Source organism: Medicago truncatula, chromosome 4, assembly GCF_003473485.1.
Source record: "Medicago truncatula cultivar Jemalong A17 chromosome 4, MtrunA17r5.0-ANR, whole genome shotgun sequence".
Lineage (NCBI taxonomy): Eukaryota > Viridiplantae > Streptophyta > Magnoliopsida > Fabales > Fabaceae > Medicago > Medicago truncatula.
This window is the reverse complement of record NC_053045.1, coordinates 61,040,539-61,053,613: the sequence shown is the minus strand read 5'-3', so window position 1 is coordinate 61,053,613 and position 13,075 is coordinate 61,040,539. Positions and strand designations below refer to the sequence as shown.

General features: G+C 33.9%; 2 protein-coding genes across 3 annotated transcripts; one reads left to right on the top strand and one right to left on the bottom strand.

Annotated features, from left to right (window-relative positions):
* The first annotated feature begins 1,337 nt into the window (after positions 1-1,337).
* Positions 1,338-6,684, top strand: LOC11431041 (TBC1 domain family member 5 homolog A). 2 transcript variants are annotated; one of them, XM_003610009.4, is made up of 5 exons: positions 1,338-2,003; positions 2,691-2,794; positions 3,629-3,805; positions 4,399-6,260; positions 6,395-6,684. In XM_003610009.4, exons 1-5 carry the CDS (start codon positions 1,789-1,791, stop codon positions 6,545-6,547), a joined length of 2,511 nt encoding a protein of 836 aa, XP_003610057.2. In that variant the 5' UTR covers positions 1,338-1,788; the 3' UTR covers positions 6,548-6,684. The 2 variants fall into 2 exon arrangements, with proteins under 2 accessions (XP_003610057.2, XP_024637876.1); XM_024782108.2 differs by lacking the exons at positions 1,338-2,003; positions 2,691-2,794 and having other exon boundaries at positions 3,662-3,906.
* Positions 6,685-7,565: 881 nt separating this feature from the next.
* LOC11431040 (putative clathrin assembly protein At5g57200) lies at positions 7,566-11,647 on the bottom strand. The gene is made up of 15 exons (XM_003610008.4): positions 11,458-11,647; positions 11,250-11,319; positions 10,897-10,994; positions 10,412-10,550; positions 10,156-10,286; positions 9,967-10,059; positions 9,798-9,848; positions 9,609-9,674; positions 9,459-9,524; positions 9,282-9,362; positions 9,124-9,201; positions 8,736-8,912; positions 8,564-8,642; positions 8,301-8,413; positions 7,566-8,017 (listed from the first exon to the last, which is right to left on the bottom strand). Exons 1-15 carry the CDS (start codon positions 11,545-11,547, stop codon positions 7,610-7,612), a joined length of 1,740 nt encoding a protein of 579 aa, XP_003610056.2. The 5' UTR covers positions 11,548-11,647; the 3' UTR covers positions 7,566-7,609.
* Positions 11,648-13,075: the final 1,428 nt, after the last annotated feature.

The window sequence follows — 13,075 nt, the reverse complement described above, 5'->3', positions numbered from 1 at the left end:
AATATGTATTTCATCCTTGCAATTATGGATCATTTAAAAATTGGTCTATGTATTCGCTAATCCTTGCAAACTAGCCTTGCAATCATTAATTATTTAAAATTTCGTCCTTTGACCAACTTAATCACTGTCACGTCACAAATTCGATGATGTGGCAATCACAACCACACATGAAATTCCAATTTTGCCCTTAAGAAGAGGACAAAATATTGAAGAAAGAATTGGAAACCCAGGGGTAAAATTGAAATTTCATGTATGGCAGTGATTGCCACATCATCAAATTAGTGACATGGCAGTGATTAAGTGGGGAGATGGACGAAATTTTAAATGATTAAACAATGCAAGGGTAAATTGTCAGGATTAGCGATTACAGTGACCAATTTTTGAACGACCCCTAATTGCAAAGATGAAATACATATTTAAGCATTGAAAATAAATATTCATCAAAACCTATGAAAGTCACGTATTGTCTTTGGTCCCTTCTTCATACATCAAAATGAATGTACTATAATGCTAAATTTGAAAAAGAATAAATCAATTATATACTTATTTTAAGTGACTAAATTATCATCTCACAAATCTAAAAAACTATACTAGACTTTGTGTATTTTCAAGATATTGATTTAGAAAAGAAAAAAAATGATGGTTTTTTTTTTTAACCCACATTCATTCATAAATTTACTTTCTTAAAAACACCTGGGATTTTTTATGCCCATTGAAAATAAACTTCTAGACAAAAACACATTTTTTCTGTATAAAAATATACTTTCAGTTTCAAGTGATTTTTTAGAGAACAATGGGAAAAATGAAGCTCCCAAACTTTTTACAACAGTAACATGGAGCATTTCAATGTTTGATATGTTAATGACAAAAGTTTAAAGAACTAATGTGAAAACACACTAATCTACTGTTTTATTATATTACTTATTAAGATTTATTCATTTTAACTTGCAACTCTATACAAGGATTAAAGTGACAATTCATCAAAAGAGGGAACGGTGGAAAAGAGGAACAAACGAAATAGTATCATAGAAGAGGAAAAAATAAAACGTGAGTGAGTGATAAAAGAGTAATAAAAATAAAATAATAAGGTCATTATTAGAAGAAAATGTAAAAAGCTATCCACTGTAAGGTAAAAAGTTATTTGAAATAGTTTTTAAAAAAACGCTATAAGCTCGTGAAACTGGTTATCAAACACATCACATTTTCATCCAACTAATTTATAAGCTAGTCCAACAACTATAAGCTAGTATTTTTTTTTTTACGCCTAAGTGGGATTATTTTTCTTCCCTTTTCCATGCCCAAACAAACTTGCATTCTTTCTTTCCTTCCTAGTCAAAAGAGAAAAGGAAAACAGTGGTATTCTTTCTTTCTCTATTGGTCTCTTCCATTTCTGTATCCTCTCACAATCAAAACGGGCAAGAACAAACATTATAGCAAGTCTACCAATCATTTATTGCCACGTAATTTCAACAACCCAATTCTCTTCGTTTTATTCTCATTTTTCTCTCTCCTCCTTCTTCCTACACATTTCAATTCCTTTTCTTCAACAATTCTCTCTTCTTTTCCTTAAATCTTCAATTTTTACCTATCCCCAACACAAACTTAACCTTTTTTTTTTCTTTTTTCTTCTTCCATATATACACAAATTGAAGCTTTTCGTTTCATTTTATGGTTTGTGTTTCAGACATTTCGACCAATTTTATTGTTATTGTTTTCTCCTAAGCTGCCATTTTTCTTGATCATCGTTGCCTTTAAGCAATTGGGTCGGTGACCGATTGCCGGAAAATCATGCCACCGGCTCTGTTGGATCCACCATTGTCAAAAACATCGTCGGTTTCATCTTTAATCTCCGGCACCATTTCTCAGGAACCGGTGCCGGAGAATCGGTTATTCGATGATCTTAGAGGTTTGCAGTGGCGTATAAATCTTGGGGTTTTGCCATCTTCTTCATCTTCAACTTCCGTTGATGATCTTCGTCGTGCCACTGCTAATTCTCGAAGAAGGTAAGCCAATTCACTTGGTAAACATGCCTTATAGTGTCTTTGTTTTGATCCAATTATAGAAGAAGTAAATTATTTCCATTTTTTCTTACATGTTTTAATCCAATTCATGGTATTTGGATAATTGTATTCCTTAGACTCAGTGCAAAGTTCAGAGCTTTATTGATGGGTTTTTTAGCTTAAAATATCCCAAGTTCCTTGCTATTATTGTTGATAAGCATAACATATACAATTATACATGTAATTGTTTTTGTTTGCATATGATTGGTCCAGATTATGACTTATGATTTTCAACTCTCAACAAGCACAATACATGGAAATACTTTTTTTTTTTGTTGACAATGAGAATGTTGATCTCTATGCATCATGTTAAAGTCAATACTACTTTTTTATTTGATTTTCTGTCAGATCATTATCATTGTATATCAAGGTGTAGTTGTTTTGTTTCATCGGCAGAAATGAATAGAAATTTGTTTTTCCATTTGGGTTGAGCTTTGTTTGTTTCAATTATATAGATTTGGGCATTTGGCGTTAATTTATTCGTCATGTGAAGTGTTGTTGCCATCTTGAGAGATAATAGTTAATAGAACTTGGTCTTTCTTGATGTCTGTCACATATGATCCAATTGCATTTTATTTTTGGATATTCTTGCTTATTTGACATGTAATGTAATGTTTCTAATCCTGTCAGGTATGCTAGTTTGAGAGGGCGGCTCCTGGTTGATCCCCACGTTCCAAAGGATGAAAGTAGTTCACCCAATCTTGTCATGGACAACCCGCTTTCACAAAATCCAAGTAAATCTTTGCAAATTTTTACACCCCATTATGTCATCTGGATAAATCTATTTCCAGGATTTGGCCGTTATACTGCCATAAATTCCTATTTACTCAGTATAGAGCAAGTTAGATTTATGTAGTGCTAATGTATATTGTTTTCTTGCACTTTTCATGAGATAGGTTTAACAAGAGCTCAATCATCCATTATCCGTCTATTTGTTTTCGGCCAGATTATATACTTATTTCTACGTTCCAACTTCCATAATTTATATCAAACTATGTTTCCCTGGAGGAATTTAGTGATGCTACATGCTTATTTAGTGCCAACCGAACTCACAAGAAGGTTAAGCTAAACAATAATGGCAATCAACAAATGCTTGGTGTGACGAGAGAGCATAATAGAAGATAAGAAACTAAGGGGCATTTACTTCCAATGTTTTCTGTTTTCATTTTCACTTCAACTAATAATCATAAGAGAATATAGATCAAGTATTTTCCTCACCGTTTTTGAAAACAAATCTAGCATTTTCAGAAATTTTGAAAGGTCAAAACACTGTTTTATTGTTTATTAAAATGCATTCTTTAAAACTCGTCTTCCATCTTCTCTCTATCATAATTGTTCACCACACGAGTCTTCCATCTCCTTGTTAGCAATTTAAAACGAATATAGATTTTAAAAATGAAACTGAAAATGTTTTCAGAAAGTAAACGGGGCCTAAGTTGCTGAATATGTTGTCTTAGTGCTGTCTCCAGCATTTGGAATGCTATTAAGTTGATTTTTATCTAGTTTATCTAACCCTCTCTTTCCGCTGGCTCCATCTGTGGTGACAATAAAATGTTCTTTACATGCAGATAGTACATGGGGTCGCTTTTTTCACAATGCAGAGCTGGAGAGGATGGTGGATCAGGATTTATCACGTTTATACCCAGAACATGGCAACTATTTCCAGACTAAAGGGTGCCAAGGCATATTGAGACGGATTTTATTATTATGGTGTCTTAGACATCCCGATTGTGGTTATAGACAAGGTAAATTCCTCAGCCAAGCAACAGTTACACACAATATGTTTACCTTCCTCCTAAATACGTTTGCTCACTTTGGGACGGTATTTACTTTTCCTTCTAACTCGGTAAGTAACCGTGCTTAATTGGTTCGCTTTTCTAAACTTTTTTCATTTATGTTATTTCCTTGCAACCTTATATAACTAGCCTTAGCGCATTAGCACGTCTAATTGAATGAAAGCTTTAGTTAACTAATAAAAAACGGCACTTCATATGATTTACTCATTGCAAATCTCATGCTCTCTACACTATCGGAAACGGGATTTAGTTACTATTTTTGTCATATAATCTTTAATGGCAACAAGTTTATAAATATTTTTGCGTTGACCACTGCCGTATTATCTGTATGAATGAAATGTTAAAACCTGCATCTGGTTTATTGAAAGGCTCATGAATTACTGGACATTAAATGATTAACTTGTTGGCGAACCTGATACTTGATGAATTATGAACTGCCTTTCTTGGGCTTCCAGATTCCGTATAACTTGTTTATGTTATGCAAATGCAACTATTTGAATTTTGAACCAACATTAATGAGCTTCTTTTTATTTATTTTGTAGGTATGCACGAGTTGCTTGCTCCTTTGCTTTATGTTCTCCAAGTTGATGTGGAGCGCCTTGCAGAAGTTCGAAAACTTTATGAAGATCATTTTACAGACAGATTTGATGGTCTCTTTTGTCAAGAGAATGATCTTTCTTACAGCTTTGATTTTAAAAAATCTTCAGACTTGACGGATGACGAAATCGGTTCTCACGGAAAAGGAATGAAAATCAAGAGTCTTGATGAGCTTGATCCTAAGATACAGACCATTGTATTGCTAAGTGACGCTTATGGGGTTGAAGGTGAACTGGGCATTGTTTTATCTGAGAAATTTATTGAGCATGATGCTTACTGTATGTTTGAAGCTTTAATGAATGGGGCTCACGGTTCAGTTGCAATGGCTGATTTTTTCTCTTATTCTCCTGTTGCTGGGTCCCATACTGGTTTGCCACCTGTAATTGAAGCTTCTGCTGCATTGTATCATTTATTGTCGCATGTGGATTCATCTTTGTATAGCCATCTTGTTGATCTCGGGGTTGAACCACAGTACTTTGCTCTCCGCTGGTTGAGAGTTTTATTTGGACGAGAATTTTCACTTGACAACCTCTTGATCGTCTGGGATGAAATATTTTTATCAGATAATAGTAAAATGGAAAAGCATGCAGAGGACAACACAGACACTTGTTTTAGGATCTTTCATTCATCTCGCGGAGCATTTATCTCAGCTATTGCTGTGGCAATGTTACTTCATATAAGATCTTCACTACTTGCAACTGAAAATCCTACGACATGTCTCCAGAGATTATTAAGCTTCCCTGAGAACACAAACATTAAAAAACTAATAGAGAAAGCTAAATCCTTGCAGACTCTTGCATTAAGTACTGAAATTTCATCCTCGACACCTGCACTTGTAGAATATAACAACAAGGGTAAATCAGTTATTACAAGATCTGTTACCACCATTGCATGTGAATCAGGTTCACCAAAAACTCCTAAGAGTTTATTACCTGATAATAGCTACTGGGAAGAAAAGTGGAGAGTTGTCCACAGTGCTGAAGAACTTAAACAAGATGGAGTAGAAAAGCAGGTTCCATCTCAGAAAAAGAGATGGACAGAAAAGGTAAAGTTAAGTTTAAAAAGAACAGTATCTGAACCATCTTCGTCAACAATCAAGAATGGTAAAAAGGAATCTAAGACATCTGTTAAGCGCAGTTTGTTAGAAGATCTATCCAAGGAACTTGGGTCAGAAGAAGATATAGAAAATCTCGGCTGTCATGAAACCTTATGCCAGCAGGATAATCATTCTTTAGCAGTTGAGGCGGAGCAACAAGATGATGACTCTGACGTAAGCAACAATTACGGTGCTGATGATAGATGTCTTAGCAGAAACACCGGCAGCGAGGAAAACTCATTCAACCTAGCTAGTCCTCCTAATGAGTTCAAAGATCATGAAAATGTCTCACAGAAAAGTAGTGTTGGGTCTAATTTATCCCTTGATGTAATTAATGAAATTTCATATAGCAGTCCCATCGATTCACCTCTTCCAATTTCTGATCATCCTGAGAACAACCTATCTCCGGTGGCAGGGCGCAATAATGATTCCACAGGAAATTCCGCCACACTTTCTAGGAATATAAAACTGAATAAATTCCAATGGCTTTGGAAGTTTGGCCGTAATAATGGTGAGTTGATGTCTGAGAAAAGAGGACTTGCTTCTGAGGCTGTAAAACAAACCAACAAGTATAACGATCAAAGTAATACAGCTTCCTCTTCTACAGCTGGTGATCTTTGCAGTTCTGTTAATTTTAATGGAGATTCTGCTGACCAGAATGTCATGGGAACTTTAAAGAATATTGGGCAGTCCATGCTTGAGCATATTCAGGTAAAGTTCTTTTTTGTAGTAACTTAAATTTTATCAAAAACAAGTTGGTGAGTGACCTGACAATAATGTGATGCGTAAATCCTAAACTTATGTTTCAGAGAATTTATCTTAAGGATCGTGTGGTTGTGTAACAGGTGATTGAGTATGCTTTCCAACAAGAGTGTGGTCAGGGAACTTCATTGGATAATAATACGTCTAAAAATGTTCTGGTTGGCAAAGGGCAGGTTACTGCCATGTCAGCTCTCAAGGAGCTTCGCAAAATTAGCAACCTTTTGTCTGAGATGTGAGACGAGCCTTACGATGGTTGACATGTGTATATATATTATGTATATTTTTTGTAATTTCTAATTACAATTTTTAGCAGTAATAATATACAAGTGTCTCTTTAGCAGTGATAATATAAAAGTGTCATTCGTATGCTTTACTTCTGCAATTCATGAATATAAAGTTTGCAGATGTTTAGAGGGATGAATATGTAAATACATGTATTCGTGTTACATGAAATGAAATAAATTATGATGATTTTTTCCTGTTCGCGTTTTTCGTGTTCGGAGGATGCAAAAATCAATCCTAAACTACTATTACTACTATTAAATTATGATGGATTTAAATTTCCTACTACGTCTACAAAGTCGCAACTTGGACAGCCAAATCGACATTGAATGACTGGTGTTCTAATCATGTATTTTGGAATAAAATTACGAAGTTGAAACATCGGCAGTTCGATCTTGACTATGATATTTAAGATTGCTTTTAGATGGAAATTTAAATTTTATTGGCACTTAGATTACATTCTTGACTAATCTTGACCACAAATTCCTTGATCTTGGATACACAAGGCACTTAAATGGTTTGACCCCCCAAACTGTAGGTAGAGTTCAGTGACATTGAGAATGATTACTCAATAGGTTCCTCAGAATTGCTCATCCCATCGGACCGTAACTCCCACTAGACATTTTTTAGCGCCGACTGGGTCCTAACTCCTAATGTTTGTTTTCATGAATTTTTGAGCAATTCAAGGGGTCTGTTAAGCCATCACCGACATTGAGTACACTTTGTCAGGTTGATTTAGTAAGGTTAATGAATCATTGGGCTTTGAATAATTGTTAATGGAGTTTTATTCCCGTCCTTATTAGTTTCTATTTGGACCTTTACTCTTGGCATTTTACTTAGAAAAGTTAACCATTTAATGTGAGCGGTTGCAAGTGTGCAACCAAGAAGGCTCAATGAAAAATAAATGATCGATGGTTACAAATAAAAATGTACATCATATGCAACATTGACAGGCAAGACTTGGATTAACCCTGCTTCAAATAACAAACAATACATCCTTTCTTAGAGACTGAAGTCTACATTATATTGTAGCTCCCTTGGTGGGGCATGGAACCATAAGAATAGCTAGGTACAGGTAAAGGATCTACAAATGGATTAGAAGAACGCATAACGGACTTCTGTTGAGGGTAATGAGTATATGGCTGCTGCTGCTGGTAAGGTACCATCATTGTGTTGTGTTGTTGGAACATCATTTGCTGTTGCTGGAACATCATTTGTTGTTGAGACATTAATTCTATTTGTACGTTAGATGGAAGCGCTACATTATTCGATACTGCAAATGGATCATGCTGATTATAACTATTGAACGGATTATGTGTAGCCGCCCCCCCATATCCATAACCTGCATTTTGGAGTTGAAGTTGTCTCCTTGCATTTTCATCTTCATACAAACTGTTTAGCAATAGCTTGTCAAATCCACCAGCCTGACTCAACATAAGAAGGAAGAGAGTGAACATCAACGTTTTCTTCTTACAGGTTTAAAGGATTGTCTGCAACCTCATTGAACTTAATACGAAAAGAACTTCAGCATGATTTAAATGCAACATAATATAATTTGAGCTTTTCTTAACAGTCATACTAGTAGTAATTTGATATTTTGAGTATGTATAGTGTGTGCATATAAAAACTATTTCCAAACACAACTCTTTATGTTGGTATTGAAGTGTGAACTTATATGATAGCAAGTGATGAAGTTGTAAAACAAACCATGTTTTGATCTGACGCTTGGCAGGTGTGGTTGCTTGGCGTGGTAACAAGTGCAAGTTCCCAACCAGTAGTTCCAGTTATATTAGTCAAAGCAAGATTGTTTGAATTGTTTCCTACATAAAGTAGGAAAATCTTAGAATTGGATCAAGTATCAAACAAAAAAGCATGGTTAAATAAATGATGGAAATCCAAACAAGCATATTTTGTAATTATTTGAGCATCCAGAAGACTAGATAATGAATTTCATATAATCTAGTCCTTACCATCAGGTGGTATGATTGCAAGTGCCAAAGCATTGCTATCCTCTAGTTCTTGAGCTTTTGGATTTATTTCATTTAGACCCTGCAAATGTAAAACAATATATTATATATTCCATGAAACCAAGTTTCACAAACATGAAAGCCATTACCATATAAGTTCATAACCAAAGTATACCAGAAAATCATCATAACCATCAGTCAATATCAAAGGAGGAAATTCAGCCTCCTCTGTTTGTTCCTTTTCAACAGGTTCTTCCTCCTTGATTTCTTCAGCTTGTTCCTCAATTACTTCAGGCTCTTCAGTTTCTTTTTCTTCTGGTTCTTCTTTCGGTGGTTCTTCATTTTCTTGATCCTGACGTTAAAAATGACCTTCATTAACATACATATACATCGGGGACATACATGAAAGTTTATGAAAAAATTGAACTAAAACATAGATGCGAGATTGTTGAGCAAAATATAATGATAAAAAACTTGTGAAAAACTATAGTGCGTCAAAATCGATATGCAGAATAGATAAGCATGTCTTATGAATTTGTATTAACAGCTATTACTTTTCTTACCAAGCTCTTAACACTGCCTGATGTAGGTGCTAATTCTTTAATGTATTCTTCCATTGTGGCAACAAAAGAAGGCGGTGGCTGTTTATTGTAGGAAAGAACTTAGTCACAAATTATTTTATGTCAAAATGAAATATAACTATTAACGGCCAACAAAGAACCTGTCTCAAAACTGGAAATTGAAAATTTCTTGCAAGGTCTAAGCCCTTGCAATATTCATAGAAATCAGCAAGACATTCAGCCTGCATACATAGCAAAAATATTCATCAATTGTTAAGCATAAATATAATTCAATTTGGACAACAAGGATGTGTGTTACGTAAAACATCATTATGAACCTGTTGGCCAGCTCTTTTATATATATGCAAAGCATTTATAGCGTCGTGTTTCGCCATATCAAAGAACTGCATTTTTCATTAGTTAGTACCATTCAAAATTCAAGTGAGGTGATCAAAATAAAAAATTAAACTGAGATAGCTAGACATTACCACATCCCCAAGTTTTATGATTCCATCATTGAGGGAACTATATATTTTGTAACTCTCTTTCAAAATCTGAATGATATTTCCATACGAGAAAAAGTATTGTTAGAGAAATGACATCATTTTCTAAACAATACTTATTAAAACTGCTACGTTTTTTTATTATGTGAAAAAGAACAAACTAAATATTCATACCAACGCTAATGCATACTGTATTAGATAATTGTTGAAAGCTGCTCCTTCAGGCTGCAATATATTAAAGCAAATTAATTAAATGTTAATATGTTATCTAAGCACAAAAAAAGCGCAACAATTTTTTCATGCAGATTCCAAATCTAACTTTTTCTTATAAAAAAACTCATACTTGACAGCAAACAAGTCGGTAAAGAAGTTGCTGCAGCGCCGGTAACTGCTCCAACAGCTCATCACTAGTCAACACTGTTGTTCTGCTATGTGTCTGTCAAAGCTGAAAGTTACTCATTTTCTGAAAACAGTAACAAAAATTTGCATTGAACATATAGCGTGTGATTAAAATTGAGGGAAAAGTACACACTTTAGTTGAAGCCGGCGATGATAATTTTGTTGAACGCTCGAACTCGATGTCATATTTAAAAATTCTAAAACATTCAAGTCTTTCTTCTAAAAATTGTGCATAGGTTCGAACCCATGCAGAACAATCCCAAGCTGCATAGAGGAATCTAATTAGGCATGACATACAAGAAAATTCAAATAACAAAAGGGTCTAAAGTCTAAACCACACAATAGAAGAGTCACAACAAATAATTAATCCATAAAACCAATTAATTTACCTAGAGGGCTTGAGTCATCTTTGAAGTTGGAAATTCGGAGAAACCGTACTCTGTGTGAGTAGTTTACAAGATCTTCTTTGAAGCTAAGATCACCCTCTCTCAATATCCTATGGACCACAATCAATGTCTTTATGGCAACCTGTAATTTCATTATTCAGTTATCATACAAATAAATGCCTTAGAGCAAAAATATATTACACGAAGAATGCAGGCATAACAAAAAACCTTACCTACACTTTTCTGACACAGGCACAAAACTTTTTACTACATATCATATTAAAAGAAAGAAGAATTGAACTTTTTTTCTTTAGCTGTTAGTGCATTGAAATGATGCCAGACTAGTATATGTTTGAAATCACGCTGATACAGTCAATTTGTTAAAGCTCGAAAGAATAAATTTTGTCAAAATCATAGGGGCTCACCATAATTATGTCAAATTCACTGCCGGTGTACATAAACCTACATTAAGTATGAAAAGGACTTACTATCCAATTTCGAGTCTTTAAAAGTCTCTTGGAAAGGGTCTGTAAGCAGTAAGATACATCTGTCCTTGGTTGGTGAGCTGATGTAGCATAGAATATTTCTGCAAAGAAGAGCAAAAGAGAGAAATAATTAACACAATATTGGAATAGCAAATAAGTTTAATATTCCAATTTGGCCCTGTTGTATTGTTTTCATTTCTAATTTCTTCTAATGCAAGCAATGTCATGGAAAATTAACAAACATAATAGGTTGATCAACCAATGCTCCGATCAAGAATTTTTTCAAATATCGGAAAGATGAAATTGAAATAGTTATAATCATTTTTATATATATTCAACAAATTTTGAAAACTCACTTCGAACATGACGTTCCTTAGGTGGATATTCTAAGTGACTTGTAGCTTTTACAATTGCAATGTCCAATTCCTATGATAACAAAATGAAAAAACACATATAATTAATTTGAATGAATAAAGAAGGAAAATAAAAATGTGAATATTGGGCTAGAAAATAAAATTTGGTGATGAAAATAGAGATACATAGAGAAATAGTATATATATGAACCTTGTATTCGCTATTGACCTTGGCTAGGCCAACCTTGGTGGAATCTTTAAGAGCTCCGTAGGCCTTTCTCCATGTTTGGAACGTTCCCATGCATCAATTGCTATTAAATTTGGAATCAAAGAGAGAAACAAAGAAAGAAGAAGGAACAAACAATCTTGTTGTTGTCCTTCTTCTTACAATCTTGTTGTTGTTGTTCTTCTTTTCTTTGTTAATGTTTCGTTTTCCAATAATAATAAAAACAAAATACCAACGATGAAAAGGGTATTTTGGTAGTTTTGTTTGCATGAGCCTTAACTAATAACTAATTTATTTCAACCGGCTGTCTGCAGATTTGGTCATGTTAATTTACAAATATGCCTATATAATATTTTGAATGGTTTTAATAATTTTTTGAAGAGTAAATAGTCAATTACCCCTGAAATTGTAACTTTCGTCAAAAACCCCCCTGAATTTTGCAAAATGTCAAAAAAACCTCTGAAATTGTCAAGCGTCGGTCAATTACCCCCCTCCGTTAATTTCCTCCATCCAACATGCTGATGTGGCCGTTAACTACCACGTGGCACTAACACATGGTCAAAAAAGTCATGCCACGTCATAGGGGGTAATTGACTATATTTATTTATTTTTTGAAAAAAATCTGATTTTTTTTTTCTTTTCATAATTAACATTTGTGCCACCCACTGAACATGCAAATACCCCCCCTGAAATTAAACATTTATGTGCAAATACCACCCTCAAATTTAAAATTTATGTAGCAAATATCCCCTTAAATTTATAACTTATATGCAAACATCATCTCCAAATGTTAAACTTATATGCAAATTACACCTTGAATCATAAAACTTTAATGGTTAAGTAAAACTTATTCTTAATCTATAATTTACTATATCTCTAATAACAATAAAAAAGAAAAAAAAACCACATCTTTAAAATAACATGGAAACAGAGATGCATATGCATCAAAATGTTGTGTTTTGAGAGCAAATAATTGCAGATCCTAAAGAGAAAAAAAAATTAACAAGGATTTGACCAAGACATATATATAATATATGAAGGTAAATTTGGTAGTTATGGCAAAGTGTAATTACAGCGGGAAGTTAAATTTTCTCCAACAGCAAAAGTGTAATGGCAATAATTTGTCATCATTTCGAGCAACACCCTTAAGCCTTAACAGATATAGAACTAGTGGTGTGTTCCGTGGGAACCCCTGAAGGAGCATAGCTAGAAATATTCTCAAGCTCTTGGCCAAAAAACAATTCTACGTGAGCCTACACACAACCATCCATTCATGCACCAATAACCTCTCCCCCTTTGTTTTATTTTAAAGATGTGATTTTTTTTCTTTTTTATTGTTATTAGAGATATAGTAAATTATAGATTAAGAATAAGTTTTACTTAACCATTAAAGTTTTATGATTCAAGGTGTAATTTGCATATAAGTTTTACATTTGGAGAAGATGTTTGCATATAAGCTATAAATTTGAGGGGATATTTGCTACATAAATTTTAAATTTGAGGGTGGTATTTGCATATAAATGTTTAATTTCAGGGGGGGTATTTGCATGTTCAGTGGATGACACAAATGTTAATTATGAAAAGAAAAAAAAAATCAGATTTT

What these genes read in the sequence shown, in the direction of transcription:
- LOC11431041 (XM_003610009.4), top strand. Translation starts at nt 1,789, where the DNA reads ATGCCACCGGCTCTGTTGGATCCACCATTGTCAAAAACATCGTCGGTT. An exon ending in ACTGCTAATTCTCGAAGAAG is followed by an intron (nt 2,004 to 2,690) that starts GTAAGCCAATTC and finishes TAATCCTGTCAG; the next exon opens with GTATGCTAGTTTGAGAGGGC. An exon ending in CGATTGTGGTTATAGACAAG is followed by an intron (nt 3,806 to 4,398) that starts GTAAATTCCTCA and finishes TTTATTTTGTAG; the next exon opens with GTATGCACGAGTTGCTTGCT.
- LOC11431040 (XM_003610008.4), bottom strand. Translation starts at nt 11,547, where the DNA reads ATGGGAACGTTCCAAACATGGAGAAAGGCCTACGGAGCTCTTAAAGAT. An exon ending in AGATGACTCAAGCCCTCTAG is followed by an intron (nt 10,287 to 10,411) that starts GTAAATTAATTG and finishes TCCTCTATGCAG; the next exon opens with CTTGGGATTGTTCTGCATGG. An exon ending in TACAGTATGCATTAGCGTTG is followed by an intron (nt 9,675 to 9,797) that starts GTATGAATATTT and finishes AATATCATTCAG; the next exon opens with ATTTTGAAAGAGAGTTACAA.